We start from the raw sequence: 15,491 nt of genomic DNA on the forward strand, positions 1-15,491 counted from the left end.
TGTGTGTTTGTGAAAGAGGGAGAACGTATGGGAGAGAGAGGGGGGAGAGGGGTCCCTTCTCTGAAGGGAGGTCACTACACTACCCACAGTCCTCAGATGTGTGACTGACGTGTTTCGCCAGGTGATGAGAGAGTGGGAGGAAGCAGAGAGACAAGCCAAGAGTCTCCCTCGTGCTGACAAGAAGGCACTCATCCAGGTACACTACCGTGTGTGTGTGTGTGTGTGTGTGCGTGCGTGCGTGCATTCTAGTGTGTGTTAATTTTTTTGTGTGCAGCACTTCCAGGAGAAGGTGGAGGCCCTGGAGCAGGAGGCAGCAGGAGAGAGGCAGCAGCTGGTGGAGACCCACATGGCTCGGGTGGAGGCCCTGCTCAACAGCCGCCGCCACGTGGCCCTGGAGAACTACCTCGGCTCTCTGCAGGCCAACCCACCCAGGGTACATATATACAGTGCATTCGGAGTGTTCAGACCCCTTGACTTTTTCCACATTTTGTTACATTATAGCCTTATTCTAAAACGGATTGAATTGTTTTTTCCTTTCCAATCTACACATAATACCACATAAGGACAAAGCAAAAACAGGTTTATATACATTTTTGCAAATGTATATAAAAAAAATCACATTTACATAAGTATTCAGACCCTTTACTCAGTAAATTGTTGAAGCGCCTTTGGCAGCGATTACAGCCTTGAGTCTTTTTGGGTACGACGCTACAAGCTTGGCACACCAGTATTTGGGGAGTTTTTCTCCCATTCTTCTCTGCAGATCCTCTTGGATGGGAAGCGTCGCTGCACAGCTATTTTCAGGTCTCTCCAGAGATGTTCAGTCAGGTTCAAGTCTGAGCTCTGCCTGGGCCACTCAAGGACATTCAGAGACTTGTCCCGAAGCCACTCTTCCGTTGTCTTGGCTGTGTGGTTAGGTTAGGTATGGATAATGATGAGAGGAACCGGGGATACTGGGGGTACTCCTTTCTCATATCATGTAGACTAAGGGGGTGTGTCTTTGCTATAAAATATCTCTCAACCCAACAGTCAAGCGTGTTGGGTTGACCAGCCTCGTTATTGCAGAGCACTCAAATCATTCACGTGTGTGTGTGTGGTGTGACCTGCTTTCCTTATTAATATGTGAGTAAGGATTTAGTTTAAGTATAAGTCTGACTTGTGTGATAAGTTTCTATAAAGAAATAACCACCACAGTTTTCAGGTCAGAGTTCAATCTTGGTTTCATCAGACCAGAGAATCTTGTTTCTCATAGTCAGAGTCCTTTAGGTGCCTTTCGGAAACTCCATGCGGGCTGTCATTTGCCTTTTGCTGAGGAGTGGCTTCCGTCTGGCCACTCTACCTTAAAGGCCTGATTTGTGGAGGGCTGCAGAGATGTTTGTCCTTCTGGAAGGTTCTCCCATCTCCACAGAGGAGCTCTGTCAGAGTGACCATCGGGTTCTTGGTCACCTTTCTGACCAAAGCCCTTCTCCCCTGATTGGTCAGTTTGGCCGGGCAGCCAGTTCTAGGAAGAGTCTTGGTGGTTCCAAACTTCTTCCATTTCAGAAGGATGGAGGCAACTGTGTTCTTGGAGACCTTCAAGTTTTTTGGTACCGTTCCCCAGATCTGTGCCTCTTCACAGTTCTGTCTCGGAGCTCCACGGACAATTCATTCGACCTCGTGACTTGGTTTTTGCTCTGACATTTTTTAAATAAATTTTAGAATAAGGCTGTAACGTAATAAAACTTGGAAAAAGTCAACGGGTCTGAATACTTTCCCAATGCACTGTACATCAGTGGAGGCTGCTGAGGGGAGGACAGCTCATAATAACTGCTGGAATGGAGACACCATTCCACTCGTTCTGCTCCAGTCATTACCACGAGCCTGTCCTCCCCAATTAAGATGCCACCAACCTGCTGTGATATACACACCCTCTCACCATGCATAATGCACATATTACACTCAGTACACACTGTACACCAGGTGTGATATACACACCCTCTCACCATGCATAATGCACATATTACACTCAGTACACACTGTACATCAGGTGTGCCCCACCTTCTTTGACGTGTGATCTACTTTTTCATTTGCCAGCCTGATGAGATCTACCAGTCTCTAAACCAACCAACAAAATGTATGAAACGCAGCACACCACTGAGTATGGACCTGCTGCTATGAATCCTATTTGATACCCAAATATAATGTGGACCAATAACACGGTCTCCACACAAGTGCAACCAATTTCATTTCCTACCTTCGTGTGACTTTTGGCATTGGGTAAAGTAGTTTTTTATAGTCAGGGCTGGAGCAGCTTGTTGCCAGTCTCATGCAGGCCACACGGTAGTCAGCATTCATAGTAGATCTGTACTTGGACTTTATTATCTTCATGTGAGAGAATGCAGACTCACAGAGGTAGGTTGATCCAAAAAGGGCTGATAAATTAAGAGCACATCTTCTTATGTTGGGATACTTCTCCTCTACAGTAGCTCCCAGAACTCTTCCTTCATCTCAGTGGCTGCCCTGGATTTCAGCTGAATGTCATTTTGAATGGTGAGAATTTCAGTTTCTCATATAGTTGTGTCCAACTGAAAAAGTGATCCCATTTTGGAGGCAATGACTTCCACATTTATGTCTGTGCCAAACGGAAAGCACATATAAGTGTTAATAGGCTCAAGTGATGCAGTCAGTGAAATGACTGTCAAACTCAGATGAGATGCTCTGGACGTGCTCCCCGTAACGTGCACTGTCAAGCTGTGTTGTATCCTTTTCCTGACGTTCAGGTTCTGAATGCAGATTTTTATGTTGCAGCTTTCTTGTGAGCAGTTGTAGTTTGCATTTAAGTGTTCACAGAGCTGATCATGTCAATTACATGTTTGCCTTTTCCTTGCAGCACTACATTCAATTCATTAAGCATGTAAATTAGGTCAGTGAGAAAAGCTCAATCCAGGAGTCACTGTGTGTCCTCTAGCTGTGCATATTCTGCATGTTTGGGGACCTTGAGAAACTCCTTGATTTCACCGTAGGGAAATCTGAATCTCCCTAAAAATGTACCTTGGCTCATCCGTGTGCAGCAGCAGGTCTGTGTGCTCCGCTTCAGTCTCTTCTAAGTGAGCGTGAAATAGCCTCCGCTGTAGGCTTCTTGCTCGAATAGAACACACAATCTTCATGGCAACATCCATCACCTCTTTCATGTTTAACATCTTCCCGCACAAAGCTTGCTGATGAATTATGCAGTGATAACCAAGAAGGTCCGGGAAAGAATCATCTCGTTTGCACAATGTAACGAACCCTCTAATGCGTCCTACCATAGTAGGTGCCCCATCCGTAGTAATGGAGACAAGCTTACAAAAGGGCAGTTGGAATTTGTTAGACATTTTTCAAGCTTTTATGAAGTTTGCTAACTCCTTTGTATGTCCTTCCAGTGGCAAAATAGCGGTTTCTCATTTGTACTCATGTTGTCAAATAAACTCAGGAAAAAAAAGAAACGTCCCTTTTTCAGGACACTGTCTTTGAAAGATAATTCGTAAAAATCCGGTGGAATAAATAGCAATGTCCGTACTGTGAGACGCCTAAGACAGCACTACAGGGAGACAGGACGGACAGCTGATCGTCCTCGCAGTGGCAGACCACGTGTAACAACACCTGTACAGGATCAGTACATCTGAACATCACACCTGCAGGACAGGTACAGGATGGCAACAACAACTGCCCGAGTTACACCAGGAACGCACAATCCCTCCATCAGTGCTCAGACTGTCCACAATAGGCTGAGAGAGGATGGACTGAGGGCTTGTAGGCCTGTTGTATAGCAGGTCCTCACCAGACATCACCGGCAACAACGTCGCCTATGGGCACAATCCCACCGTCGCTGGACCAGACAGGACTGTAAAAAAGTGCTCTTCACTGACGAGTTGCGGTTTTGTCTCACATGGGGTGATGGTCGGATTCGCATTTATCGTTGAAGGAATGAGTATTACACTGAGGCCTGTACCCTGGAGCGGGATCGATTTGGAGGTGGAGGGTCCATCATGGTCTAGGGCAGTGTGTCACAGCATCATCGGCCTGAGCTTGTTGTCATTGCAGGCAATCTCAAAGCTGTGCGTTACAGGGAAGACATCCCCCTCCCTCATGTGGTACCCTTCCTGCAGGCTCATCCTAACATGACCCTCCAGCATGACAATGCCACCAGCCATACTGCTCGTTCTGTGCGTGATTTCCTACAAGACAGGAATGTCAGTGTTCTGCCATGGCCAGCGAAGAGCCCGGATCTCAATCCCATTGAGCACATTTGGGACCTTTTGGATTGGAGGGTGAGGGCTAGGGCCATTCCCCCCAGAAATGTCCGGGAACTTGCAGGTGCCTTGGTGGAAGAGTGGGGTAACATCTTACAGCAAGAACTGGCAAATCTGGTGCAGTCCATGAGGAGGAGATGCACTGCAGTACTTAATGCAGCTGGTGGCCACACCAGATACTGACTGTTACTTTTGACCCCCGCTTTGTTCAGGGACACATTATTCCATTTCTGTTTGTCACATGTCTGTGGAACTTGTTCAGTTCATGTCTGTTGTCTCTCACTGTCCCTTATCCCCCTGTCTCTCTCTCTGTCCCTTATCCCCGTCTCTCTCTCTGTCCCTTATCCCCCTGTCTCTCTCTCTGTCCCTTATCCCCCCTGTCTCTCTCTCTGTCCCTTATCCCCCTGTCTCTCTCTCTGTCCCTTATCCCCCTGTCTCTCTCTCTGTCCCTTATCCCCCCTGTCTCTCTCTGTCCCTTATCCCCCTGTCTCTCTCTCTGTCCCTTATCCCCGTCTCTCTCTCTGTCCCTTATCCCCCTGTCTCTCTCTCTGTCCCTTATCCCCCCTGTCTCTCTCTGTCCCTTATCCCCCTGTCTCTCTCTCTGTCCCTTATCCCCCTGTCTCTCTCTCTGTCCCTTATCCCCCCTGTCTCTCTCTCTGTCCCTTATCCCCCTGTCTCTCTCTCTGTCCCTTATCCCTCCTGTCTCTCTCTGTCCCTTATCCCCCTGTCTCTCTCTGTCCCTTATCCCCCCTGTCTCTCTCTCTCTCTGTCCCTTATCCCCCTCTCTCTCTCTCTATCTGTCCCTTATCCCCCCTGTCTCTCTCTCTGTCCCTTATCCCCCCTGTCTCTCTCTGTCCCTTATCCCCCCTGTCTCTCTCTGTCCCTTATCCCCCCTGTCTCTCTCTGTCCCTTATCCCCCTGTCTCTCTCTGTACCTTATCCCCCTGTCTCTCTCTGTCCCTTATCCCCCCTGTCTCTCTCTGTCCTTATCCCCCTGTCTCTCTCTCTGTCCCTTATCCCCCTGTCTCTCTCTCTGTCCCTTATCCCCCTGTCTCTCTCTCTGTCCCTTATCCCCCCTGTCTCTCTCTCTGTCCCTTATCCCCCTGTCTCTCTCTCTGTCCCTTATCCCCCTGTCTCTCTCTCTGTCCCTTATCCCCCTGTCTCTCTCTCTGTCCCTTATCCCCCCTGTCTCTCTCTGTCCCTTATCCCCCCTGTCTCTCTCTGTCCCTTATCCCCCCCTGTCTCTCTCTGTCCCTTATCCCCCCTGTCTCTCTCTGTCCCTTATCCCCCTGTCTCTCTCTGTACCTTATCCCCCTGTCTCTCTCTGTCCCTTATCCCCCCTGTCTCTCTCTGTCCCTTATCCCCCTGTCTCTCTCTCTGTCCCTTATCCCCCTGTCTCTCTCTCTGTCCCTTATCCCCCCTGTCTCTCTCTCTGTCCCTTATCCCCCCTGTCTCTCTCTCTGTCCCCTTATCCCCCCTGTCTCTCTCTGTCCCTTATCCCCCTGTCTCTCTCTGTCCCTTATCCCCCTGTCTCTCTCTGTCCCTTATCCCCCTGTCTCTCTCTCTGTCCCTTATCCCCCCTGTCTCTCTCTGTCCCTTATCCCCCCTGTCTCTCTCTGTCCCTTATCCCCCCTGTCTCTCTCTGTCCCTTATCCCCCCTGTCTCTCTCTGTCCCTTATCCCCCCTGTCTCTCTCTGTCCCTTATCCCCCCTGTCTCTCTCTCTGTCCCTTATCCCCCCTGTCTCTCTCTGTCCCTTATCCCCCCTGTCTCTCTCTGTCCCTTATCCCCCTGTCTCTCTCTGTCCCGTATCCCCCTGTCTCTCTCTGTCCCGTATCCCCCTGTCTCTCTCTGTCCCTTATCCCCCCTGTCTCTCTCTCTGTCCCTTATCCCCCCCTGTCTCTCTCTCTGTCCCTTATCCCCCCTGTCTCTCTCTCTGTCCCTTATCCCCCCTGTCTCTCTCTCTGTCCCTTATCCCCCCTGTCTCTCTCTGTCCCTATCCCCCCTGTCTCTCTCTCTGTCCCTTATCCCCCCTGTCTCTCTCTCTGTCCCTTATCCCCCCTGTCTCTCTCTCTGTCCCTTATCCCCCCTGTCTCTCTCTCTGTCCTTATCCCCCCTGTCTCTCTCTCTGTCCCTTATCCCCCCTGTCTCTCTCTCTGTCCCTTATCCCCCCTGTCTCTCTCTCTGTCCCTTATCCCCCCCCTGTCTCTCTCTCTGTCCCTTATCCCCCCTGTCTCTCTCTCTGTCCCTTATCCCCCTGTCTCTCTCTCTGTCCTGATCCCCCCTGTCTCTCTCTCTGTCCCTTATCCCCCCTGTCTCTCTCTCTGTCCCTTATCCCCCTGTCTCTCTCTCTGTCCCTTATCCCCCCTGTCTCTCCTCTCTGTCCCTTATCCCCCCTGTCTCTCTCTCTGTCCCTTATCCCCCTGTCTCTCTCTCTGTCCCTTATCCCCCCTGTCTCTCTCTCTGTCCCTTATCCCCCCTGTCTCTCTCTCTGTCCCTTATCCCCCCTGTCTCTCTCTCTGTCCCTTATCCCCCCTGTCTCTCTCTCTGTCCCTTATCCCCCCTGTCTCTCTCTCTGTCCCTTATCCCCCCTGTCTCTCTCTCTGTCCCTTATCCCCCCTGTCTCTCTCTCTGTCCCTTATCCCCCCTGTCTCTCTCTCTGTCCCTTATCCCCCCTGTCTCTCTCTCTGTCCCTTATCCCCCCTGTCTCTCTCTCTGTCCCTTATCCCCCCTGTCTCTCTCTCTGTCCCTTATCCCCCCTGTCTCTCTCTCCTGTCCCTTATCCCCCTGTCTCTCTCTCTGTCCCTTATCCCCCCCTGTCTCTCTCTCTGTCCCTTATCCCCCCTGTCTCTCTCTCTGTCCCTTATCCCCCCTGTCTCTCTCTCTGTCCCTTATCCCCCCTGTCTCTCTCTCTGTCCCTTATCCCCCCTGTCTCTCTCTGTCCCTTATCCCCCCTGTCTCTCTCTCTGTCCCTTATCCCCCCTGTCTCTCTCTCTGTCCCTTATCCCCCCTGTCTCTCTCTCTGTCCCTTATCCCCCCTGTCTCTCTCTCTGTCCCTTATCCCCCCCTGTCTCTCTCTCTGTCCCTTATCCCCCCTGTCTCTCTCTCTGTCCCTTATCCCCCTGTCTCTCTCGTCCTATCCCCTCTCTCTCTGTCCCTTATCCCCCCGTCTCTCTCTCTGTCCCTTATCCCCCCGTCTCTCTCTCTGTCCCTTATCCCCCTGTCTCTCTCTCTGTCCCTTATCCCCCTGTCTCTCTCTGTCTCTGAATATTGTTATGTTCATCCAAATATTTACACATGTTAAGTTTGCTGAAAATAAACGCAGTTGACAGTGAGAGGTTTATTTTTTTGCTGAGTTTACCATTCTGATAAATGTATAACTGTGCCACATCTACCATATCTGTGGACTCGTCAAACTGGAGGGAATAACACTCGCAGTTGTCAGTATCCTCCTTCAGTTGATCCTCGAGGTTCTCTGCTATTCCCTCACATCTTCTTGTCTGAATGTAATTGTTGGCAGCCATAATTTCAGCCTTATTCTTAAAATCCCCAAACAGCGAGTCTGCAGCCTCAGTAAATGCTTCCTTGATCATCTCCCCATGTTTGAACATCTTTTTATGCTTAGCAGGAACGCGACTCACACGATGAGAGGCTATGGTTGCCGCCTCCCTTTGGTCACAGGCCTTGTGAAAGTTGACTGCTGCGCTGCCAGTAGATTTGTTTGTTCTTGTACCTTTCTTCTTCGTAATTCAGTCTTTGCTGGAAAATCTCTTTCCTGGGTTTTGTGTGTGGTTTTAAAATGTCGTTCTATGTTAACTTTCTTTGGGACAGCGATGCTATTATGGCAGATGAGGCACACACATTTTGAGTTTGACATGACAAAAAAATATTCCTCTTCTCATTCCTTATGGAAATGATCCGTTTTCAGGTGTTTTCTATCCTTCCCTTCACTCATTATTGCTGCTGTCGACCACACAACTTAAGAATGAATCTGGCTACACAGCTAGCTACCTGCCTGGCATCACCGTGACCTCGACTTGGAGTTAGCGTGGTCAGATGCCGCCCGCCAACTAGGCATCTGTCAAGTGGGCAGGAATGGTCATATTTTATGTAAATCACGTGACTTTTCAGACTGTCGAATTTTAAAACAGAAAGAGACTTAGCATTGATTTGTGTGGCTGAATTTTAGTAGATGTATAATCATCTCCTGACTGACTGGTTGGGCACCCCTGCTGTACACTCACTGGATACACACTTACAGGTATACGTGCATGATCACTATACTTAAACACATTCTCACTAGTACACACACATGCTGTCCACATCAATATCTCTTAATTCTCTCTTTTTATATCTATCTCTGTCCCTCATCCCCCTCTCTGTCCTTTATCCTGCTGTCTCTCTCTGTCCCTCATCCCCCTCTCTGTCCCTTATCCCCCTGTATCACTCTGTCCCTCTCTGTCCCTTATCCCCCTGTCTCTCTCTCTGTCCCTCATCCCCCTCTCTGTCCTTTATCCTGCTGTCCCTCTCTGTCCCTTATCCCCCTAACTCTGTCCTTTATCCTGCTGTCCCTCTCTGTCCCTCATCCCCCTCTCTGTCCTTTATCCTGCTGTCCCTCTCTGTCCCTTATCCCCCTAACTCTGTCCTTTATCCTGCTGTCCCTCTCTGTCCCTCATCCCCCTCTCTGTCCTTTATCCTGCTGTCCAACTCTGTCCCTCATCCCCCTGTCTCTCTCTGTCCCTCATCCCCCTGTCTCTCTCTGTCCCTCATCCCCCTGTCTCACTCTGTCCCTCATCCCCCTGTCTCACTCTGTCCCTCATCCCCCTGTCTCTCTCTGTCCCTCATCCCCCTGTCTCTCTCTGTCCCTCATCCCCCTAACTCTGTCCTTTATCCTGCTGTCTCTCTCTGTCCCTCACCCCCCTCTCTGTCCTTTATCCTGCTGTCCCTCTCTGTCCCTTATCCCCCTAACTCTGTCCTTTATCCTGCTGTCCCTCTCTGTCCCTCATCCCCCTGTCCCTCTCTGTCCCTCATCCCCCTGTCTCGCTGTCCCTCATCCCCCTGTCTCGCTGTCCCTCATCCCCCTGTCTCTCTCTGTCCTTCATCCCCCTGTCTCTCTCTGTCCCTCATCCCCCTGTCTCTCTCTGTCCCTCATCCCCCTGTCTCTCTCTGTCCCTCATCCCCCTGTCTCTCTCTGTCCCTCATCCCCCTGTCTCTCTCTGTCCCTCATCCCCCTGTCTCTCTCTGTCCCTCAGCCTCGTCAGGTGCTTGGCCTGTTGAAGAAGTATGTCCGTGCAGAACAGAAGGACAGACAACACACCCTGAAACACTACGAGCACGTCCGCATGGTGGACCCCAAAAAGGCTGCTCAGATCCGACCACAGGTACCCCAACAACCCCCAACCACTATAATACACTACACAACAACCCCCAACCACTATAATACACTACACTACCCAACAACCCCCAACCACTATAATACACTACACTACCCAACAACTCCCAACCACTATAATACACTACACTACCCAACAACCCCCAACCACTATAATACACTACCCAACAACCCCCAACCACTATAATACACTACACTACCCAACAACCCCCAACCACTATAATACACTACACTACCCAACAACCCCCAACCACTATAATACACTACACTACCCAACAACCCCCAACCACTATAATACACTACACTACCCAACAACCCCCAACCACTATAATACACTACACTACCCAACAACCCCCAACCACTATAATACACTACACTACACTACCCAACAACCCCCAACCACTATAATACACTACCCAACAACCCCCAACCACTATAATACACTACACTACCCAACAACCCCCAACCACTATAATACACTACCCAACAACCCCCAACCACTATAATACACTACACTACCCCCAACCACTATAATACACTACCCAACAACCCCCAACCACTATAATACACTACACTACCCAACAACCCCCAACCACTATAATACACTACACTACTCAACATCCCCCAACCACTATAATACACTACCCAACAACCCCCAACCACTATAATACACTACACTACCCAACAACCCCCAACCACTATAATACACTACCCAACAACCCCCAACCACTATAATACACGACCCAACAACCCCCAACCACTATAATACACTACCCAACAACCCCCAACCACTATAATACACTACCCAACATCCCCCAACCACTATAATACACTACCCAACATCCCCCAACCACTATAATACACTACCCAACATCCCCCAACCACTATAATACACTACCCAACAACCCCCAACCACTATAATACACTACCCAACATCCCCCAACCACTATAATACACTACCCAACAACCCCCAACCACTATAATACACTACCCAACAACCCCCAACCACTATAATACACTACCCAACAACCCCCAACCACTATAATACACTACACTACCCAACAACCCCCAACCACTATAATACACTACACTACCCAACAACCCCCAACCACTATAATACACTACACTACCCAACAACCCCCAACCACTATAATACACTACCCAACAACCCCCAACCACTATAATACACTACCCAACAACCCCCAACCACTATAATACACTACCCAACAACCCCCAACCACTATAATACACTACACTACCCAACAACCCCCAACCACTATAATACACTACACTACCCAACAACCCCCAACCACTATAATACACTACACTACCCAACAACCCCCAACCACTATAATACACTACACTACCCAACAACCCCCAACCACTATAATACACTACACTACCCAACAACCCCCAACCACTATAATACACTACACTACCCAACAACCCCCTACAGCCACTCTGTGTCCTGTGTAACTCCTTTGACCTCTGCACTTTGCCCTTCTGACCTCTAGGTGATGACCCACCTGCGTGTGATTGACGAGAGGATGAACCAATCCCTGGGGCTGCTCTACAAGGTGCCCAGCGTGGCCAATGAAATCCAAGACCAAGTTTGTGAGTGTCTCCCTACTCCTTCCCATATACTGCCGTGTCATGATATTATTCAGTCTCCACAGTGTAGTACTGGGTTGTGTTATTACTGAGATGTTGTACAGATTATGCTTTTTCCTTTCTGCCTCTCTGTCTGTGTGTGTAGCTGTCCTGATGCAGAGGGTTCAGTCAGAGCTGTCTCAGCAAGTCTCATCTCTGCAGAGCGATGGGAGGGTGAGTTTCACACATACACAGGCACGCACACTCTTGCTCATAAAAATAGTACAATCTCTCCTATCTCACAAACCCACACACAGATAGAAAGTCAGTCATGTGTATCCTGTGTTTGTAGACTGATGGCAGGGTGAGCTATGGAAACGATGCCCTGATGCCAGACCAGGCTTACAGCTCTGCCCCTCTGGACCCTGGCATGGGCCTGGATCGACTGGGCTTCATCCACCCAGAGAGCTTCAATCAGCCCAACACCGACAACCACGGTAACAGACACACACACAACACACACTCTCACAACCAGCCTTAACACACAGCCTAAGGAAACCACAGCAATACACATGCATTATCCATTAAACTGGTCTAAAGCTTTTAGTCAGTGACTGTTTCCTCTGAAACAGTTGAGCCTGTTGATGCCCGTCCAGTTCCAGATAGAGGTCTGCCCACTCGGCCTGGTAAGTGTGTCTATGATTGTGTTTATGCTGTATTGGCATGTTTGTGGTTTGGGTTATGCTTGTGTTTGTCTTTTTGACGATGTGTGTATGTTTGGATGCTGTCTCGCTGTGTGTCCAGTGTCTGCTCTGAAGCCTGAGGAGTTCCCTGAGGTGCGGGTGGAGAAGGAGGAGCGGCAAAGCGCCAGCTATGAAGTGCATCATCAAAAACTGGTACGGAAACATACAGTAAAATAACTACAGTATACACTGGTACATATTCATACATGTGTATCACAAACGGGCTCAGTAGCCCAAGTTCACATGTGTATGATGGGAACATGGGAACATTTGCATTGGAGACTGGTAAATAATGTTGCCTTTACAATATATATATATAGCTGTAGAACCACTCAACACCTCCAGGTTGATTGACAGGTGTTGATTATTACCAGGTGTTCTTTGCTGAGGATGTGGGCTCCAACAAGGGTGCCATCATCGGCCTGATGGTGGGCGGGGTTGTCATAGCGACAGTCATCGTCATCTCTCTGATTATGCTGAGGAAGAAGCAGTATACCTCCATCCACCACGGAATCATCGAGGTGAGAGTGTTTTCTGTGTGTCTGCGCGTTGGTGTTCTGTACCTGTGTGTTAACCTGGTGTGTGTGTGTGTGTTCTAGGTGGATGCTGCAGTGACCCCAGAGGAGCGTCACCTGTCCAAGATGCAACAGAATGGCTATGAAAACCCCACCTACAAGTTCTTTGAACAGATGCAGAACTAAGGAGCTACCCTTTGATCCTTTCCTGACCCTGAACTTCCTTTAACCCCTCACACCTAGGGCCCGTTCCATTTTGGTCCATAAACCCCTCACACCTAGGGCCCGTTCCATTTTGGTCCATAAACCCCTCACACCTAGGGCCCGTTCCATTTTGGTCCATAAACCCCTCACACCTAGGGCCCGTTCCATTTTGGTCCATAAACCCCTCACACCTAGGGCCCGTTCCATAAACCCCTCACACCTAGGGCCCGTTCCATTTTGGTCCATAAACCCCTCACACCTAGGGCCCGTTCCATAAACCCCTCACACCTAGGGCCCGTTCCATTTTGGTCCATAAATCCCTCACACCTAGGGCCCGTTCCATAAACCCCTCACACCTAGGGCCCGTTCCATTTTGGTCCATAAATCCCTCACACCTAGGGCCCGTTCCATAAACCCCTCACACCTAGGGCCCGTTCCATTTTGGTCCATAAACCCATCTAACTCCTGCTCTATTGCTGTCAATGGATCTGAAAGGACTGAGTAGGTGAAACCAGTATGACTGAAGCGCCAGAAAAATCTAGAATGAATTGGGTTAGAAATAGTTGTAGTCATATTACTTACAGCTATCCAGGGGTAGTGCCAAGGAGCTGGGGGCTGAAATACAACCAAGCCACTCACCCTTCATCCTTTCCTCGTAAAGTGCAGCACATCAACATTCATAGCTGCTATTGGTCAGACAAGGGTATCCTCATTCACCTGCATATTTTTTTATAATATCCTGTAGTGTTTGTACAGAACAGAGAAGCTCATTGATTGATTCATCTGTCCGTCTATCTGTGGGTGAGCCCTCCCCCTCAGGATAGCACTCGCAGGTCTAAGAGGGTGAAACAGAGGCCCCAAATATCCCTGCAATCTTCCTGCCTCTTCCTCACTCACTCTGACGCACTCTCCCCTCCCCCTCCATCTCTCCCACGCACTCTTCTCCCCTCCCCCTCTCTCAGATGACAGCTGTGCTGTGTTTGGTGATGACATAACAGCTCTTAACACTAGCGAAGGGAGGAGGGGCTCAGTCTGCCCTGAGCTCCTCTCTGCAGGATTATACCACAAGCGTTTCAGGGTTTTTTTTCCAGAAAAATGTATAAAAAAACAAAAATATATAACTAATACATCAGAAATATGTAAAAGGCAAAGAAATATTGAATGTTTTTATTTTGTGCGTAATGTATTGAAATAAGGCAGAAAAACTAGCTGTAACTATATGTAGTGCATGGTGATATTGATGCCAGATATATGTAGAGAAGCTGGCTCCTGTCGCAGGACTGGGCCTCTCATATAGACTTTTAGCAGGATTGTACATTTTCTGTGTCTTCTTTGTGATCTTGTGATATGAAGGAGAAAAAAAAAAACAAGTATTTAGAATCTGTTCCGCTTTGTCACTGCGACAATCTCTAAACAGAACCCGTGGGCTCCTCTGCATCCAGCCCCTTCCTCGCTCTGTGTTACCTACATGGACCCAATTATCTCGATCTACATGTAGCTAATATAACGACCTGTAATAGTATCTGAAAGGAAGTTAATTGTGTTACTGTTTGCATTCTATGCACTCTGTTTCATTTAGTCTGGGTGTTACTGCTCTGTTTGTTGGTATTATGTCCCTTAAATAATATTCCACGACTAGGAATTGTTTCAGCTCCATTCATCATTTTATCATTCCAGAAATCTCAGCATTCCACCCTATCTTTCCTCATTCCTATATAGTCTGTGAACATCATTAATGGAAACAGAAATCATTATTTTTTCTTTTTCGGGCTCTCTTTCTATCGCTCCTTCCCTGTCTATCCCATAGACCAACCCCCACAACCAGCCCTGCTCCTCTATCCCTCGCTGTCCATGCTGTCGGCTTGGTGTGTGAGAGAATTATGTTGAATTGAGAGAGGGAGAGGGAGGATTGGGAGTGTCAGATCTGTACATTCTGATCATCAAACACATATTCCCTCCACAATGTCTCACACAGAACATACACTATTTTTCCATGACATAGACTGACCAGGTGAAAGCTATGATCCCTTATTAATGTACATGTATCAAACAAACAAGGAAAGATAAGAAAAACAGTTTGTGTTCTGTGGTGGATATCCCCCTCTTGCTTGTTTCATCAAATCTCTCATGTCTCAGACATCCTGGCTTTAAAAGCAGAGGCTAAAGAAATACTGATCTCAGACTAGTTATATTGATCTCGGGCCAATGTGCGTGAGGCTAAATACAGGGACCCTGTTCAGAAAGGTGCAACTTCACAGAATTTTCAGATATAAATGTGTTATGTGGAACAGATGTCATTCTGTCAGGTAGTTTTGTGTTACATTTCCTTCTGCAACATTCTGAATGTTTCACCTAACTGAACGCACCCCAGATCTGGGATCAGTATTGAGGCTGTAGTAGACCAGACATTCCCCATACCCAAAATGGAGCCTCCAATAGACATGAATGTGACATTCATATTGTGCAATTATGCCACAGATCTACACAGTACTACACTCCCTCCCTACACACAAACTGAAGCTCTTAAATCAGGTAAATGTTTTGGTGTTGTCAAGGATACTTGTACAGGGTATCTCCAGGGGTTAGTGGTTTCATTTGTTAATTCTGTGACTTTCTGTGTACCTATACAAATCATTTGCTTAGACTGAGAAAACGCTTTCTACACTATCCCATCAATAAAATGTTGAATGTACATACAAATATCTGGTGTTGAATCTGTATGTTCGTGGTTGAGTACTGGTCATATAGGAAAAACATTAGAACCCACCAGAGTGGTAAG

At 48.4% G+C, this 15,491-nt stretch overlaps 1 protein-coding gene and 1 long non-coding RNA gene across 3 annotated transcripts in view; both read left to right on the forward strand.

The window, feature by feature from the left end:
- LOC115161211 (amyloid-beta A4 protein) overlaps window positions 1-15,412 on the forward strand; it is a 49,786-nt gene extending 34,374 nt beyond the window's left edge. For both annotated transcript variants that reach the window (XM_029712005.1, XM_029712006.1), the window contains 10 exons: window positions 122-196; window positions 275-433; window positions 9,521-9,649; window positions 11,175-11,274; window positions 11,417-11,484; window positions 11,603-11,747; window positions 11,883-11,936; window positions 12,055-12,146; window positions 12,368-12,514; window positions 12,593-15,412. In XM_029712005.1, coding sequence (XP_029567865.1) covers window positions 122-196; window positions 275-433; window positions 9,521-9,649; window positions 11,175-11,274; window positions 11,417-11,484; window positions 11,603-11,747; window positions 11,883-11,936; window positions 12,055-12,146; window positions 12,368-12,514; window positions 12,593-12,694 — 1,071 coding nt within the window. In that variant the 3' untranslated portion in view covers window positions 12,695-15,412. The remainder of the gene's footprint in view (window positions 1-121; window positions 197-274; window positions 434-9,520; window positions 9,650-11,174; window positions 11,275-11,416; window positions 11,485-11,602; window positions 11,748-11,882; window positions 11,937-12,054; window positions 12,147-12,367; window positions 12,515-12,592) is intronic.
- Window positions 1,741-3,460, forward strand: LOC115161214 (uncharacterized). Its single transcript, XR_003869209.1, has 2 exons — window positions 1,741-1,959; window positions 2,027-3,460. It is a non-coding gene; the product is annotated as an uncharacterized LOC115161214 (long non-coding RNA).
- Window positions 15,413-15,491: the final 79 nt, after the last annotated feature.

This window comes from Salmo trutta, chromosome 24 (assembly GCF_901001165.1).
Source record: "Salmo trutta chromosome 24, fSalTru1.1, whole genome shotgun sequence".
Lineage (NCBI taxonomy): Eukaryota > Metazoa > Chordata > Actinopteri > Salmoniformes > Salmonidae > Salmo > Salmo trutta.